At 36.3% G+C, this 17,856-nt stretch overlaps 2 protein-coding genes across 2 annotated transcripts; both read left to right on the top strand.

The window, feature by feature from the left end:
• Positions 1–479: 479 nt before the first annotated feature.
• Positions 480–2,661, top strand: LOC117290617 (kappa-type opioid receptor-like). The gene has a single exon (XM_033772080.1). The coding sequence runs from the start codon at positions 1,157–1,159 to the stop codon at positions 1,964–1,966; it is 810 nt and encodes a 269-aa protein (XP_033627971.1). The 5' UTR covers positions 480–1,156; the 3' UTR covers positions 1,967–2,661.
• A 5,935-nt stretch (positions 2,662–8,596) lies between these two features.
• On the top strand, positions 8,597–10,478 carry LOC117290714 (kappa-type opioid receptor-like). The gene has a single exon (XM_033772249.1). The coding sequence runs from the start codon at positions 9,154–9,156 to the stop codon at positions 10,327–10,329; it is 1,176 nt and encodes a 391-aa protein (XP_033628140.1). The 5' UTR covers positions 8,597–9,153; the 3' UTR covers positions 10,330–10,478.
• Positions 10,479–17,856: the final 7,378 nt, after the last annotated feature.

Raw genomic sequence — 17,856 nt, 5'->3', positions numbered from 1 at the left:
ACCACTAGTTGAAAAACTACACGATGATTCCCTTATTTATTCTCAAAGTGATGTGGATATTTCTCTAATCTGTATTTTTCAAATCCTACTGACATATTTTCTTCTTGTAGCCCTAACAAGAGTGACATTTAGCTTTGTTTGGGTCGATCTTACATTATTAAAGGCAGTGGACACTATTGGTAATTACACAAAATCATTATTAGCATAAACCTTTCTTGGTGACGAGTAATGGGGAGAGGTTGATGGTATAAATCATTGTGAGAAACGGCTCCCTCTGAAGTGCCATAGTTTTCGAGAAAGAAGTAATTTTCCACGAATTTGATTTCGAGACCTCAGATTTAGAACTTACATGTAGGTCTCGAAATCAACCATCTAAACGCACACAACTGCGTGTGACAAGGACGTTTTTTGCTTTCATTATTATCTCGCAAGTCCGATGACCGATTGAGCTCAAATTTTCACAGGTTTGTTGAGGTACACCAACTGTGAAGGCTAGTCTTTGACAATTACCATTAGTGTCCACTGCCTTTAAGCAAAGTGTGTTCAACTTTTCGGGAGTTTCTAAACTTCTCGGTTCAGTGGAGGACTATTGTGCTGACTCACTACTACAGTACTTGTATGTTCATTTTTATACAAACACTGCATTTAAAGGTCACAGTGGTTTCGAAAGCCAATCCAATACATGTGATCGATGAAATTATATCTAGACGTGTGTAAAATGAAGGTTAAATCTCTAACAAGAATCAAACCTTAATTGCATGAGTGACTTCTACCACTACCTGAGTGCCAAGTAGACAGTGTTAGCCATTGTATGCACATATACACCAGATGGAGCCAGTGGGCTTTGAGGCGTTGTACGTATGTTGCAAGAGGTAACAATATTTATTCAGGTTGCAGTGATACAATGTGGACGTGTATCTACTTTGCTGAGTAAAATTTGTTCTTTGAAAACTTGAGAACTTTTCTTGATATATTCTTCTGTCGGTGTGAGTAGACTTTGGAGCTCGGGAGAGTACTGTGCCCTACTATTTAGCCACTGTGGATGGAACGTGGGAAATTGGCTTGAACTATAGTACTTCGCCCTGGTGGATCGAGGGAACTTCTCGTTGTTAACTTCGCTTTGGCGTATAGTGAGTTCTAATTAGTCTGAGTATGGATGTTGTGGTTGACCACTCATAAGGAGCATCCAGAAAAAAAACCTGTCAAAATGAACACAATGGCGAGTATCTTGCTGGATGAGAGCACTTCAGAACACGAGCAAATATATATATATGAGGAGGATGTTATTAATTGGGAGTATTCACAGGTAGACACCATCTTAATTACCATCCTTGTACCGATTCTCTTGTGCCTCGGAGTGATCAACAATTCAGCTTTTTTATTTGTCATTTTTCGTGTTCCCAAAATGAGATCTGCAACCAATATCTGCTTAGCACATTTGGCCGTGGCTGATCTTCTGTACCTGTCTGTTACGAGCCTCGTGTTCAACATTTTGAGTTACACTGCATCCCCATCTGTGGCATTCATTGCTATCGCGAAAAGTGATGCTGCATGTTTTATTTTTGAGTTGTTGAAGCGCATGGGATACTTTGTATCCATTGCTCTGGTGACCACGGTGTCATTGGAGAGATATCTTGCTGTATGCCATCCTATCCAGCATCTGAAAGTCCGTGGACGGCGTCGAACCAACACAATGGTCGCTATCTGTTGGGTGGTGGGGTTGATGTTTGCATGCTCAACAACATTAGGCATCTCAGCAGTGAATTACAAGCTGTTTGTCCAGTGGCCTGAGGGTTACCAAGATTATCCAAGGGAGGTATCGGGCTGTCAAGGACTACATTCAATGATATGGCGTATCACATTGCCTCTGGGAGTTGTACCCTGGTTCATTGCAATGTTTGCTAATGTGTTTATGTATGTGAAGATCATTTATGCATTGAACAAGCGCAAGAGTGCTACTTTATGAAAAGAACCAACAACAAGGCGCAGAAAAGTCTTAACAAGGTTGCTCAAGTTCTGATCGCCAATGGAGTTGTATTCTTCATCTGTCAAACTCCATCTGTTGTGATCGTTATAACTAGCTATGTTTTTTACTCGACACCGGGTAATGCTAGTGAAGGATTGGAAACTTTGTTAAGGAATGGACCTTGGTTTTCTGAAATTCCTCTGTTAATAAACACCATAGTCAATCCACTGATATATGGCACTATTCATGCACAATATCGATCTGCATTCATTCAAGCGTTTCGATGCAATACTGGATCTAGTCAGCTTCAATTCGACAAAAACATTCCCGCAGTCAGTGCCCATGTGATGAAGAGAGCACGAAACTTAAATGAGACGGAGTGTGACGTCACCAGCCTTTGACTACAACATGATGTGCCCTGCACGGTTAGACATAGCATTGTAGGCACATGACAACTTCCCTACTGAATGACTGTTCAATTTCTTATCCTCTTTTAATAGCATGTAAAGTTTATAATCAAACAAACACAAAAAAATAGGCTTTGCTTCTAGCCCATGTTTATAATTGTATGCATATATATGTATACATGTCTATTGTGATACTGTCTTTGACAAGTTACCAAAACTACATCTACCGTTAAAGGCAGTGGACATTATTGGTAATTACTCAAAATAATTATCAGCATAAAACCTTACTTGGTGACGAGTAATGGGGAGAAGTTGATAGTATAAAACATTGTGAGAAACCGCTCCATCTGAAGTGACACACGTGTAGTTTTCGAGAAAGAGGTAATTTTCCACAAATTTGATTTCAAGTTTAGAATTTGAGGTCTCAAAGTCAAGCATCTAAAAGAACACAACTTCATGTGACAAGGGTGTTTTTTTCTTTCATAGGTATCTCGCAACTTTGACGACCAATCAAGCTCAAATTTTCACAGGTTTGTTATTTTATGCATATGTTAAGATACACCAAGTGACCCCTACGAAATACTCTTACCAAAAGGGTCCAATGGCTTTAAGAAGTGTTTACAAAAAAAATCAGAATGTTGAGAATATTATTTTTAAATAAAAAGTGTTGTTTACTGAGAGGTCCAAATCGTTGTAAAAGTCAGGCTCAGAGCTAGATCAGCCTAAAGCGAACCAAATCAAATCTGAAAACAAATTTAAGACCAAACAAAATTTCAACTTAAAATGCTGCAATAAGAATTCAATTTTATTTTGCATACAATTTTGCTTACATCAAATAAAAATAGTTCAGTTTACATGTACATGGACTGGCTACAAGACACTCAAACAATTAGAGAATAGAAATTGTGCTTTAAAAACACGTGTCTGACCCTAAGTTGAGTGGGTCAAATAAATCTTTACATGGATATTCAGCAGTAACTTAATCTGTTTAAGGAGTGCTTTTAAACTTATCGCTAATGAGGGATCTTTTTCTGTGCTTGCATTTAAATTTTTCTGAATATGATGCATACATGGAATATGTGTTTTTTGGCTAAATTTTGTCTCATTATCTTGTGATTTACCTACAGTTCTTCACACAGTCTTCCCAAACAAAAAAATTGTGTGTGTAAAACATCAACTAATTATGCAATTCAGATGGTAAAAAAATAATGGAGGAAAATCTTTCGTATTAAAAAAGTTGCACTCAGAATAATGTAAAATATTCATGAGCACATTGCAACCGGAATTTGGAAACCAAACACAGGTATTCAATGTAGTATAAAGTTTAACATCACAAAGAAATCATTTGCAATCATAATTTTTTCTGACATAAACATATCACAAAATAAATATTTGTTTTATCTGTTTGTCACTATATTGAAGAGGGCAAAATAAACTTTCAACACTAAATTTACAGCAATTGAAGACAAAGGTGGTTGTACTGAACTCTGAACAATTGCATTTTTATTTTCTAAGACCTTTGAGCATGAAGGGTTTTGTTCAGCAGGCAAAGAAACATCAGTTGAATTAAAAGAGAAGACTGGTCTTTGACAATTACCAATAGTGTCCACTGTCTTTATGTTAATTATGACATTAATTTTTGAAAAAGTATACGACAATGTTAAAATCGTAAGGAAATTAAATATTTAAATAAATAAATTATAAATGATTATAAGAGGTGATAATTTTCAAAGACTTTTAGTGAAATGTCAAACTGAGTGTTGTCTTTTTGTGTAAAAACTGTAAATAACACTTTTATAAATGAAAAGATCGCAAAATCCTGTGATGTTTAAAAGGAGCTAAAACAAAAGATGATTCGCAATTATTATACTTATGTGTACAACAAACATTATCTAAATGGTTTGAGGACAAATAGTTTTACTTTTGTGTTTGATTGCTTTAATCCTATAACCCCTATGGGAATACACAATTAGAGAAATGTTACTCCTCCGAGATTCAAATTTTGGGGCATAATAAAAACTAAATTAATTTTACATTATGACACTTCTTCGAAGTGAAATGTTTCTCAAAATGCTCTATACCATCGCGGCCGTCATATGGCAAAACAGTGCAACTAATTTTGTGGTGTTTTTGAGAAAAACAGTTGCCTGGGTAAGTTGGGGGCGCTCTTTTCATATAGCCCGGTCTCGTTTTCGCACCTGGCTCCATTATCAAGATACAACTATACAAATTGTGGTCTTTTTGCCTTTTTGTGTGGTTTGGTATGGCAAAACGCATTATGTTGACTTAGATACTTTGTTCTGCACTTTATTTTATGGCAAAACGGTCCATTTATAAGAAGCAGTCTTCTGCTCGACTGTAGCTATGTGTTCAGCACGTCAGTGTTTATCTGGTAGAAGAGGCTTTCATTATGATGTAGTGTTTTGGGTTTAGTAAATTTTTACCTCTACGGTAGTGTTTACATCATTGGCAGAACGCCTTATCTGTATGATACACCGTTTTTGCCAACAAAGAAATTCAGAAATGTTTCATTCTATGTTAGACTTTTTACATGGCAAAACAATGTATCTACAAGATGCTTCATTACTCCCTATCTTTTAATGTGTAAAGGACTCGTACAGTGTAATACATGTGAAGCAGTGTTTTGTTTTGCCAGATATGGTGGTATGTGCATTACAGTATGATCTCATGGCTAGATCTAGACCATCTAACAGCATGCTATGCGCAATGCTACAGCACCAACTGCAACAACATGTAGCCTTTTAGTTCAACTAAAATGAATGAGAAAATAGAAACCATTACAAAAACAGTAAGTTTTAATTTGCATGAACTGCTCATGCTGTACTAGACATAGACATCCTTCGAACCCAGTCACTAATGTTATGAATTGTAATGTCATTAACTCAAGCTGTGAATTGCCATACATCTACATGTACACATTTTTTGTAGGTGTAAGTTTACTGTTTTGTAGGTGTAAGTTTACTGTTTTGTAGGTGTAAGTTTACTGTTTTGTAGGTGTAAGTTTACTGTTTTGTAGGTGTAAGTTTACTGTTTTGTAGGTGTAAGTTTACTGTTTTGTAGGTGTAAGTTTACTGTTTTGTAGGTGTAAGTTTACTGTTTTGTAGGTGTAAGTTTACTGTTTTGTATGGTGTAAGTTTACTGTTTTGTAGGTGCAAGTTTACTGTTTTGTAGGTGTAAGTTTACTGTTTTGTAGGTGTAAGTTTACTGTTTTGTATGGTGTAAGTTTACTGTTTTGTAGGTGTAAGTTTACTGTTTTGTAGGTGTAAGTTTACTGTTTTGTAGGTGTAAGTTTACTGTTTTGTAGGTGTAAGTTTACTGTTTTGTAGGTGTAAGTTTACTGTTTTGTAGGTGTAAGTTTACTGTTTTGTAGGTGTAAGTTTACTGTTTTGTATGGTGTAAGTTTACTGTTTTGTAGGTGCAAGTTTACTGTTTTGTATGGTGCAAGTTTACTGTTTTGTAGGTGTAAGTTTACTGTTTTGTATGGTGTAAGTTTACTGTTTTGTAGGTGTAAGTTTACTGTTTTGTATGGTGTAAGTTTACTGTTTTGTAGGTGCAAGTTAACTGTTTTGTATGGTGCAAGTTTACTGTTTTGTAGGTGTAAGTTTACTGTTTTGTATGGTGTAAGTTTACTGTTTTGTAGGTGTAAGTTTACTGTTTTGTATGGTGTAAGTTTACTGTTTTGTAGGTGTAAGTTTACTGTATTGTAGGTGTAAGTTTACTGTTTTGTAGGTGTAAGTTTACTGTTTTGTATGGTGTAAGTTTACTGTTTTGTATGGTGTAAGTTTACTGTTTTGTATGATGCAAGTTCAATACACTAATCAAAATAATTAGATTATAAGAGGTGATAAGAAGTAAGATTGCGTACACTTTCTAGCTGGCTGCCAAAACACAAAGGTTTTGCCCGGCGGTATGCGCGCGAATCATGTTATGGTTTTCGTGTGACGTCAGAGGTCACATCGTCTATAATGTTTGAACTTTAAGGAAACAGAATGTCAATATATATTTACAATAATTTGCTACAGCTTCAATTTAACACCTTTTGCCCCCAAATGTTCAACTTTGCTTATCTGATTAAAACAAAACAAAAACGCGTGTCTGAGCATTTGAAGACAAATTACTAGAACAAAATTTAAATCTGTGCTCCCCAGTTTAACCTGCAAGCAGCTACAGCAAACTTTTTAGCCATACTTATTAGAGTTGTCTCCTAAGTGTTTTTTTCCCCTATATAACTAAACAAATTTCTTTCCCACTATTTGAATCTAAGTTATTTTCTTCTTAACTTCGGACAAGTCATGTTTAACACCATTCGACCTATTCCACGCCATATCTAAGGTGTATATAATTATCATGTTTTCTTATATAACGAAAATAAAATATCTCAGTTTCTCTTGAATTTTCAGTTGGAAGGTTTCTAGTTTCTGTCTGTAAGTTAAACAAAATGTAAATAAGATGTAAAATAATACAAACAAACTTTTAAGTGTTTTTGTTAACCTAACACTGTGAGTGGAGGGGGCTTTGCTACAAAAACTTTAATTAATTAAAATTATATGTGTCATGAAACTGGGTCCCTGTGACTACAAACTTTGAGGACGATTTTTGTTTCAGAATATTCAGTCAAAAACTTGACTTATGAACAAAAAGTGATAACTAAGGATCAGAGTCGCGAAGACCTTTTGGGGTTTCAAAAGAACCAAGTTTCAGTTTGACATGTTTTTTAATGGCAGTTAATAAGTCTTGAAACGTAGAAAGTTACGGAGCTGACATTGACGAATTATACAAACATTGCACAGTAATGGAAAGCTTAATAAGCCGCTCTGTTTGTCCTCTAGACAATGTAAGTACCATTATACGTAAATGAGAAAATCTCTCCCAGGAGCCTAATTGTGATTGATATGGGTTATTATCAATGTCTGTATTAATAAAACTGGGTCCCTGTGACTTCAAACATTGATGATTACACCAAAATAATCAGTCCAAGTCACAAATCATGAATTAAATAAAAAACATATGTAAAAGATCAGAGTCGAGAACACTTTTGTTTTTCACAGAAACTTAATTTCTAGTTTGACATACAGTAGTTCTGAATGACAGTAAGGCCATGTTAAAATTGGTGCCTACAGCTACAATGTACAGCTACAGCTTGAATTTTCGCGTCATCATGCGCTCAGGTACTGGATGTCCTTAGCAACACCCTAAGTAGATGATAATTTGAATACAGCCTTAAAGGAACACATTGCCTTGGATCGGTCGAGTTGGTACTTTGAAAAGCGTTTGTGTTCATTTGTTATAAAATGCATATGAATAGAAGATCTTTTAAAAGTAAAATATAATAATCCACACAAGTATCACTCGTGGTTTTCCTTTTACCTCGTCGACAAACACGGTCGGCCACTTATGGGAGTCAAATTTTTGACTCCCATAAATGGCCGTCCGTGTTAGTTTGCAAAGTAAAAAGAAAACCACTAAATTTCGAGGCAAATGTATGTGGATCATTGCATTATACTTTGAAAAAATCTTTCTAACCATATGCACTTTATAACAAACGGTTACAAACGCTTTTCAAAGACCAACTCGACCGATCCAAGGCAACGTGTTCCTTTAATAAGTCTTGAAACATAGAGAGTAATGGAGCTTAATTAAAATGATGAATTATACAAATATTGCACAGTACTGAAAAGCGATGAATGAAGCCGCCCGGTTTGTCCTCTAAACCATGTAATTACCATTACACGTTAATGAGAAAATCTCTCCCTGATGCCTAATTGTGATTGATACGGGTTATTGTCAATGTCTATATCGTAAAACTGGGCCCCTTGACTTCAAACATTGATGATCTTTACAACAAAATGTTGCACAGAGTAATGGAAAGCGCAGCTCATGAAGTAAACACTATAGTCACCATTAAAGGCATAGAACTATTGGTAATTACTCAAAATATTTGTGAGCATAAAACTTACTTGGTAAAAAGCAATGGAGAGATCTTGATAGTATAAAACATTGTGAGAAACGGCTCCCACTGAAGTAACGTAGTTTTTGAGAAAGAATTAGTTTTCCACGAATTTGATTATGATGTCCCAAAATCAAGCATCTGAAGCACACTACTTTGTGAGAGAAGGGTGTTTTTTCTTCCATTATTATCTCGCAACCTTGACGACCAATTGAGTTCAACTTTTCAAAGGTTTGTTATTTTGTGCATATATGTTGAGATACACCAAGTGAGAAGACTGGTCTTTGACAGGTACTAATAGTGTCCAGTGTCTTTAAGGCAAGTAAATGGAGAACCTTTTTCGGTAAAGCCTAATTGTGATTGATATGGGTTATTATTAGGTATGCCTAGTAATGTAGTAGCGTACTGTGTTTCTTTCATCAGTATACATGTATACCATTGTTGACCAGTGATAGGCTGACAGTTTAATTAGAGCATCATCTACACGATATTCAGCAACTTGTCATCAAAGCCTGTTGAGCACCTAGACATCAGGGTGCGGCTGCCGAGGATGGACGGTTTGTGTACGCATCGGGTGCCAACGTATTTACAACAATAGGAATACGTATAAATAAAAACATGATGCTGGATGACTGCTCGCATCTGACGGCCTCCTTGAACTGCTCCAAGGTGGGCAGCTCGATGATGTCTTGAGGAAGCTCATTCCAGTCTTAAATTGTACAATGAAAAAAGCTGTATTTGTAGGTGTCTGATAGTGTTCTTAGTCTTGTAAATCTCAATCTATAAGAACGGTCTGTGGTACCAGGTACACAATGGCAGATAATAGCTCACTAGATGAGTGTCTAGCTGATGCTAAAAACATCTCTTTGTTGAATATATCGTTGTGGCTTTATTCACCCAAGGACATCATCGTTATTACCATCGTCATACCAATCATCTTGTGTCTTGGAGTGATCAACAACTCAGCTTTTCTGTTTGTCATGTTTCGTGTTCCCACGATGAGATCTGCAACCAATATCTGCTTAGCACATTTGGCCGTGGCTGATCTTCTGTACCTGACTGTTACGAGCATCGTGTTTATTATTTTGACTTATGCAACATCCCCATCTGTGGCAAACAATGTCATCCTGAGCAGTTCTGCTAAGTGTTTCACCTTCGGGTCGTTGAGGTTAACGGGATACTTTGTATCCATTGCTCTGCTTACAACGGTGTCATTGGAGAGATATCTTGCTGTATGCCATCCAGGGAAACATCTGAAAATCCGTGGACGGCGCCGAACCAACACAATGGTCGCTATCTGCTGGGTGGTGGGGTTGATGTTTGCTTGCTCACTGACATTAAGCACTTCGGCTGTAATGAAAACACGTTGTTTCATCTGGCCTGAAGTTTACCGGAACTTTCCAACATTGTTCAGCTACTGTGGGCCTGTAGTTGACGTTGCAGGCATTTTTGGACCACCCCTGTCACTTGTAGCCTGGTTCACTACAATGATTGCTAATGTTTTTATGTATATACGGATTATTTATGCATTAAACAAACGCAGGAGTGCTACCTTTATGAAAGGAAACGACCATCAAGCAAAGCAAAGCCGAAACAAAGTCGCACAACTTCTGATCGTCAATGGTGTGGTATTCTTCACCTGCCAGACACCTTCCATTGTGGACCATTTGGTGAATTATTATCACATGATCATACCAACATACGGTTCTAATGAAACATACTCACAACTGGCAGTCAACAAAGCATGGTTTGCCGAAATTCCTCTGTTAATAAATACCATAGTCAATCCACTGATATACGGTGCAATTCATGCTCAATACCGTTCTGCATTCATTCAAGCATTTCGATGCAATACTGGATCTAGTCGGCTTCAATTTGACAAAGCCAATCCTGCAGTCAGTCTTCAAGCGATGAAGAGAGCCCGAAACTTTACCGATGATGAAACTAATGACACCATGCTTGTGAAATCCAACATAACTCGGCTTTAAAGCCGTTTACAATCTGTAATTGATAACGTTTTTTGTTTTAGGTAGATTTGTGCATTTCTGTTTATTTTTCCTAAACAGTTAAAAAGAACTTGGGACTTAAAAGGAACACGTTGCCTTGGATTGGACGAGTTGGTCTATAAAAAGCGTTTGTAACCGTTTGTTATAAAATGCATATAGTTGGAAAGTTTTAAAAGTAGAATACAATGATCCATACAAATTTGCTTTGAAATTGCGTGGTTTTCCTTTTACCTAGCGAACTAACACGGTCGACCATTCAAGGAGTCAAAAATTTGACTCCCATAATAGTCGACGAGGTTAAAGGAAAACCGTGCAATTTCGAGGTGTGTTTGTGTGGATCATTGTATTCTACTTTTACAACATCTTTCTACCCATATGCATTTTATTAAAAACGGTTATAAACGCTTTTCAAAGACCAACTCGACCAATCCAAGGCAACGCGTTCCTTTAACTGATTCTTACACACTTGAATTGAAAATTGAGATACTACGTAAAGTAGCTGGTGCCGAGCTGTACAAAATACACATAAAAAAATGTGTTTTAAGCTGACTGGCGAAACTAATTTTTTGTTTGTAGAAATGACCTGACCCGATCGTAGCAATGTGTACGTGAAGATTGCAGTGATATTGTACAGACAGAAGAGTTTGACTACATTTATAATCACCACACATTTCATACATTCCATCAAAGAATTTGTAATTAGAGATGATTTTGAAAAGTGTCTGTCTATGTGACAAACGTTAAATCTTCAAGAATAACTGCCTCAACACTTTAGAAATATTCAACAAGTTATCCCTTTTTTTGTCTTAAGCTAATGTATTAGTTGGTGAGGGATATGTAAGTGTGAAAAAAAATCAAAATTAATGGCAATGATTTCTTATTTCTTAAGTCACACAAATGTATGCATTAGTGTGGATTGATTATGTAGGTCACACAACATTTCGGTGAATACAAACTATCTGACCGTAGAGCCCCGGGGTTTGTGCAGTCGGTCTTTTCTAATTCAGCACATTGAACCCTCCTCTCAATGCTCAATGTTCATGCCTTTGTTGGAATAGCTTATGTGGTAATTTGTCATGAGGTATTTTTTAAATTGAATTACTAGTGGTTTCATTTTCAAAAACTTAAATCTATTTGTGATAAGTTTTCTTATGTCATTTTAATGTCTTCTTCATAGAAATAGTTCATCATATTAGTCACTAATATGATTAGTGTGGAAATACAGAGAATGAAGTTAAATATTATTAGTAAATAAACGATATAGTACAGTTGAAACTTCATTACAAATACATTGTAGTACTATGACAAAATGTTTTCTCAATAAAAATGAGAGTTTGCTCTGTTTTCAAGTGAATGGGTTTGAGGTGTTGTTAGGGGTTTTGGGAGGCGAGAACTTTATAGAAAGTTGACTGACATGATGATCTGACAAGAAAACTATGTTTAATTGTTTACTTCAAGACACATGACGGCTCCCATACAAGTGATGCATTGTGGTAATATTTAAGTGCTGTTAGGGAACTCATACTTTCCAGATTGGGCTACTGTAACTCTTAGTTAAGTCATGGAGGTAGAAATACCTCCACGGTTAAAGGCAGTGGACACTACATAAAACCTTTTTTGATTACGAGTAATGGGGAGAGGTTGATGGTATAAAACATTGTGAGAAACGACTCCCTCTGAAGTGCCATAGTTTTCGAGAGAGAAGTAATTTTCCACGAATTTGATTTCGAGACCTCAGATTTAGTACCATCTAAACGCACACAACTTCGTGTGACAAGGGTTATTTTTCTTTCATTATTATCTCGCAACTTCGATGACCGATTAACCTCAAATTTACACAGGTTTGTTATTTTATGCATATGTTGAGATACACCAATTGTGAAGAGTAGTCTTTGGCAAGTACCAATAGTGTCCACTGTCTTTAAGTGGACTCAAACAATCTGATTGAAGCAAGTTACAAAAGATACAAAACAGAGCATCTTCTGTCATCTTCTCCTACCCCACTTCCCCACTTCACCACTGATCAAACAGCTGCACTGGCTCCCCGTGGAAAAATGAATAAAATAAAATCAGGCAGTTGCAGGCCCTAGGATGTGGAATTCCATTCCACACTCGATCAAAAATTCTAGCTCTGAATTACCATGTTGAAAAAGTCACTGAAAGCACTCTAAAGGCTTCTAACTTAAAAGTAATTCAGAACATTGATTGTTTGTTGGTTTGTGTATGCATTCTTTAACCACTCGGAACACACTTCCGCACAATGCTTCTTCTAAAAAGGAGACATTTTTAATTATGGGTCTTTTATTTATTCTGAATGTCCCTAATGTTAGCCAGGAATCTATATGAAATAACTTATTGTTCGAGCAGTTTAGTTACTATGCAAAGATTCATCTAAAATAGGGACGTTAATTAACCAAACCAACAATGTTTTGGATTGTTTCATTTGATTAGTTTGCACTGTTTGTTGACACATGATACCGATGCATGTATTCTGCAACAGTTCCCTTCATGCAATTTAATGAAAGTATACACAGCAGTTGAAGCTGCAGCTCTGTGACTACAATGTATATGTTCCACGATTCAAAAAGTAATAAACATCGATGAAAATTCCATAAAGCAATTAACTCCAAGACTACAATGACAAAGAACACAAAGTCAAACTTAAAGGTAAAGACCAGTATTCTCACTTGGTGTACCCCAAATTCATAATAATAATAAAATGTCTTATTTAGCACACGTATCTACCATTAAAGGGCAGTGGACATTATTGGTAATTAACTCAAAATAATTATCATCATAAAACCTTTCTTGATTACGAGTAACGGGAAGAGGTTGATAGTATAAAACAGTGTGAGAAACAGCTCCCTCTGAAGTGACGTAGTTTTCGAGATAGAAGTATTTTTCCCTGAATTTGATTTCGAGACCTCAAGTTTAGAATTTTAGGTCTCAAAATCAAGCATCTGTGAAAGCACACAACTTGGTGTTACAAGGGTGTTTTTTTTTCTTTCATTAATATCTCGCAACTTCGACGACCGATTGAGCTCAAATTTTCACAGGTTTGTTATTTTATGCATATGTTGAGATACACCGACTGTGAAGACTAGTCTTTGACAATTACCAATAGTGTCCACTGGCTTAAAGGTACAAATGTACCAAGGCGCTTAGTATATACATTTTAGTAGAAAATAGGTTATTGATCAAGTTATGAACTCTGAGACCCAATTATATAGCACCTTATAAGGGTTGGCAATTGTGCTAAGGTGCATACACAGCTGCCACAGCCAGGAACACAACAAATACCACAACGAATCTGTGAAAATTTGGACTCAATGGGTCATCGAGGTTGCAAGAGAATAATGAAAGAAAAAAATACCCTTGTTGTATAAATTTGTGTGCTCTCAGATGCCTATACAAAAAAGGCTTCAGGCCTGACATATTTTAATATTTGAGTAAGAAATAACCTCTTTCTCAAAAACTAGGTTACTTCAGAGGGAGCCGTTTCGCACTATTATTCAACTATCAACAGCTCTCTGTTGCTCGGTACCAAGTACATAAGTTGTTGTGCAACATATAAACAATTAATTTGAGTAATTACGTGGATAATTATTTTATACACTTTGAAAGTTGGATTGATAAAAGTTACACCATGGGTGCATGTAAACACACCGTAGACAGAGAGTTAAAATTAACATAAGGTGTTTTAAAAAAAACAGGGTAATTGTTTTTTAAGACCATATGTTATAAAGTTTGCAGTTTATGTTTTTGCAGTTTATGTTGTTACACAGAATTAAACCAACTTTATAAACTCATTTTGAAAAAGCAAAGTGTTAAAGACACTGGACATGCTGGACACTATTCGTAATGTCAAAGACCAGTCTTCTCACTTGCTGTATCTCAACATATGCATAAAATAACAAACCTGTGAACATTTGAACTCAATCAGTCATGGAAGTTGTGAGATAATAATGAAAAAAAAAACACTCTTGTCACACGAAATTGTGTGCTTTTAGGTGCTTGATTTTGAGACCTCAAGTTCTATATCTGAGGTCTCGAATCAAATTTTTTGAAAATCACTTTTTTCTCGGTAACTATGTCACTTCAGAGGGAGCTGCCTTTTAAAATATTTTACACCATCAAAGCTCCCAAAACTTGTTCCCAGGTAAGGTTTTAGGCTAATAATTATTTTGAGTACTTACCAATAGTGTCCACCAGGACAGTTTTTTCTTCTTCCTTGATGATATTTGTTTGATACTTTCCAAAATTACACACCCTTCAACACTGATCTTCAAATATGAACAACTTCCTGTTGATCATGATGTAATTTGCTTACCTATAGGTTGAGTTTGCAAATTTCAGTTGTTTTTATTCACAGTCTGCTTTCCACATTCTTATCGTCTTTGAATGTGTTGGTGAATCGCACATCAGTCTCAGGTGCAGTTAAAACATGGAGATGAATGGTTGCAGAAACTTCCTTATTTTTGGATCTTCTTTTGCTGCAAAACGTGATTATTAAAGCTGAGCGATACTGAGAACTCATCCCACCGTAGATCAAAGGGTTGACAATGGTGTTGACAGACTGAGGAATTAAAGAAACCCATAACTTTGCAAGCCCCAGTCTTGCGTATATAGGATCTGGAATCTGTGCTAAGAGACTAACCCATTCAGTCAGACTTATCACGCGGTATGGTGTCTGGCAGATGAAGAATACTACTCCATTGACAATCAGCATCTTGGCTACTTGGTTCTGAGTATTCACTGCTTCGTTGTATCTTTGTGTCTTACCTAAGGCACTCTTGCGCTTGTGTAATGTCTGTATGATTTTTACAAACATGTAAATGTTGGCAACCAGCGCAATTAGCCAAGGAACATTTAACAATGGTTTAGTGATGTAGATTACCCATGGCTGTATAGCACCACAAGACGCCACAGTGGATGGGAAACCATGGTACTTGTCATCATCGGGCCATTGAAGACATTTAGTAGCATGTTTAGCTGCGCCAGGCACTGTTATTCCTGAAAAAATTAACCCCACCAGCCAGCAGATCGCCACTGTTTTGTTTGTTCGACGCTGTCCACGTATTTTCAAATGTTTGATGGGATGGCACATGGCAAGGTATCTCTCAAATGATACCATGGTAACAAAAGCAATTGATGCAAAATAACCAGTATTTATTACTGTCTGAAGGCAGATGCATTCTGCTGAGCTTCTTTGAAAAGTGCCTCCAATAACTGGTGCTGTTTTGTACTTTCCAAGCTTAGATGTAGCACCCAAGATCAGGTAGAGAAGATCAGCGACTGCCAAATGTGCCAAGTAAATAATAGTTTCAGATCTCATTTTTGGAGAACGTAAAATTACAAATAGAAAAGTAAAGTTGTTGATGAGACCAAGACCCATGATGATTGGTATGATGACGGTAATAATGATGGTGTCTGCTGGAGTAAAAAGCCACCGGGAAACTTTGTCCTCAGTGATGTTTGTAAAAGCACTGCAGTCATCAGTTGAAGTCATATTTGAACCCATGCTGTTATATCCTCTAAAAGTTTAACGATGAAATCCTACACGTCACTGGTGGTCACTTATACTTACAAGGAAGTCTTTTTTCCAAGTTGCAATAAAGATGTCTTGCAGATTTGGCTTGAAGACAATTAACATCAGATTTCCAACTTGCTGATAGACTGTTTTTGCTTATATTGTTATAGTAAAGTTTCAAAAGCCATACCTTTGTGCTGTTGTATTTCTGTCCTTTGAATAGGCCCTATCGGAGAAGACTTTTTAAATATGCCCACATAGATTATATCAACAATCCCATTATTTTTGCCACTGTGGTTCTCTTTGAAGAATTCATCAAATCATTTAAAATCTCTGTGCCGTCACAATTTGGTTGTCATACGTTCAAGGATCTTCTGCACATCTGCTATTAAGGTGAAGAATGTCTATTGAATACAGGGAGGCAGTTGTTTGCGCCGACTTCATCTCGGGGTAACGAGATATCACAATCAAGTAATGATATTAAGAAACGTAGACTGAACGTGTCCAACTGTGTGCCTTCTTGTTCAAGAGTAATGAGAAAACGAGTCTTGTACACAGTAGTTGTCTGCTTCAAAGTACATTCTCGCCTCATGTGCTTTATCTAAATAAAGACTTTATTGACTCACTAAGTACAGCAATGAGGTAGTCTACTATTTATTGCTTTATCACTGTCAAATGTTGATGCATTGCTTAATAATGATCTTGTTTAGATTGTATTCTGTCAATAAGTAAGTGACTTGTAAATGTCAAACAAACAAAGATTTAGAGATTTAAAAACATTTTTTTTTTAATACCTAAGGCACTCGACCTTTGGTAATTGCTCAAATACTTGTCTTTTCACTTGGTGTGTCTCATAAGCATAACATAACAAATCTGTGAAACTTTGAGCTCAATTGGTCGTCAAGTTTTGAGAGAATAAACACCCTTGTCGCACAAGTTGTGTGCTTTCAGATGCTTGAATTTGACACCTCAAATTCAGTTCAAATATTTTAGTGAGAAATTACTTCATTCTCAAAAACTACGTTATTTCAGAGGGAGCCGTTTCTCACAAAGTGTTATACTATCAACAGCTCTCCATTGCCCATTACCAGGTAAATTTGCTATGCTAACAATTATTTTGAGTAATTACCAATGTCGAGTGTAATGTCAAGTGCCTTTAAAAACATAGCTTTGAAAACTAAAGCTCGTGAAAAAATTTGTATAAGGAATAAAAGGGGATTGAACCATGCTTCTTTCAAGAAATTACAGTCATCATTCCCTTGCCACTTTATGTAAAATTAAGCGCTTACACCAGGCGCTTATCTGTTTTTTTGCTTCAACTTTAATCTTTCTAGCTTCTGAGATGTGTAATCTCTTTGACTCCACTTTGAAAGAAACACAGCAGCAACACTCCTTGACATGCAAGACACAGTTTGCTGCCGAGAAGTGAACAAACTTTTCCCATCCACCAGCTGTTCAACAAAAGCTAAAAAGTTCCCCTCCAAATCTTGAAGTGCACCTTTTATAAAAAAAAGAAATTTTTATTTGACGTCACATTTTAAGTTTGTTTTTCCCCTTATACAGAAAATGTTAAGTTCCTGCCTGACTTTTGTTGATATTCAATTATGATTGCACTAAATGTTGATACTTGTACATATATGAATCATGTGTTGAATAACACCCAGTACATGCAAAACGACAAAGTACATGTACACTAAGTAAACTAAATATGGACATACACTGTAGATTAGTGACCATGTAAAATTAACGCCATAATGTAGGTGCTGTCCGTCTAGATTCAAGAAAGAGGCGAAATTTAAATATAATGGTGTTTAGCCCTTTGTAAATTGCTTTTGTAGTATAAGTGTTATACTGTACATGTATTAACATCCTATTGTGTAAAGTTTCGATCCTTATTTGGTATCTATGTGAGACAGATTTTGCATTGTACACATGTACAATAATGTGTAACACAGTGCACAGTTTTAAATAAATTTCAC

This window comes from Asterias rubens, chromosome 5 (assembly GCF_902459465.1).
Source record: "Asterias rubens chromosome 5, eAstRub1.3, whole genome shotgun sequence".
Lineage (NCBI taxonomy): Eukaryota > Metazoa > Echinodermata > Asteroidea > Forcipulatida > Asteriidae > Asterias > Asterias rubens.
Note: the sequence above shows the minus strand (reverse complement) of the source record. Positions and strands in the feature narration are given on the sequence as shown.

What these genes read in the sequence shown, in the direction of transcription:
- LOC117290617 (XM_033772080.1), top strand. Translation starts at nt 1,157, where the DNA reads ATGTTGTGGTTGACCACTCATAAGGAGCATCCAGAAAAAAAACCTGTC.
- LOC117290714 (XM_033772249.1), top strand. Translation starts at nt 9,154, where the DNA reads ATGGCAGATAATAGCTCACTAGATGAGTGTCTAGCTGATGCTAAAAAC.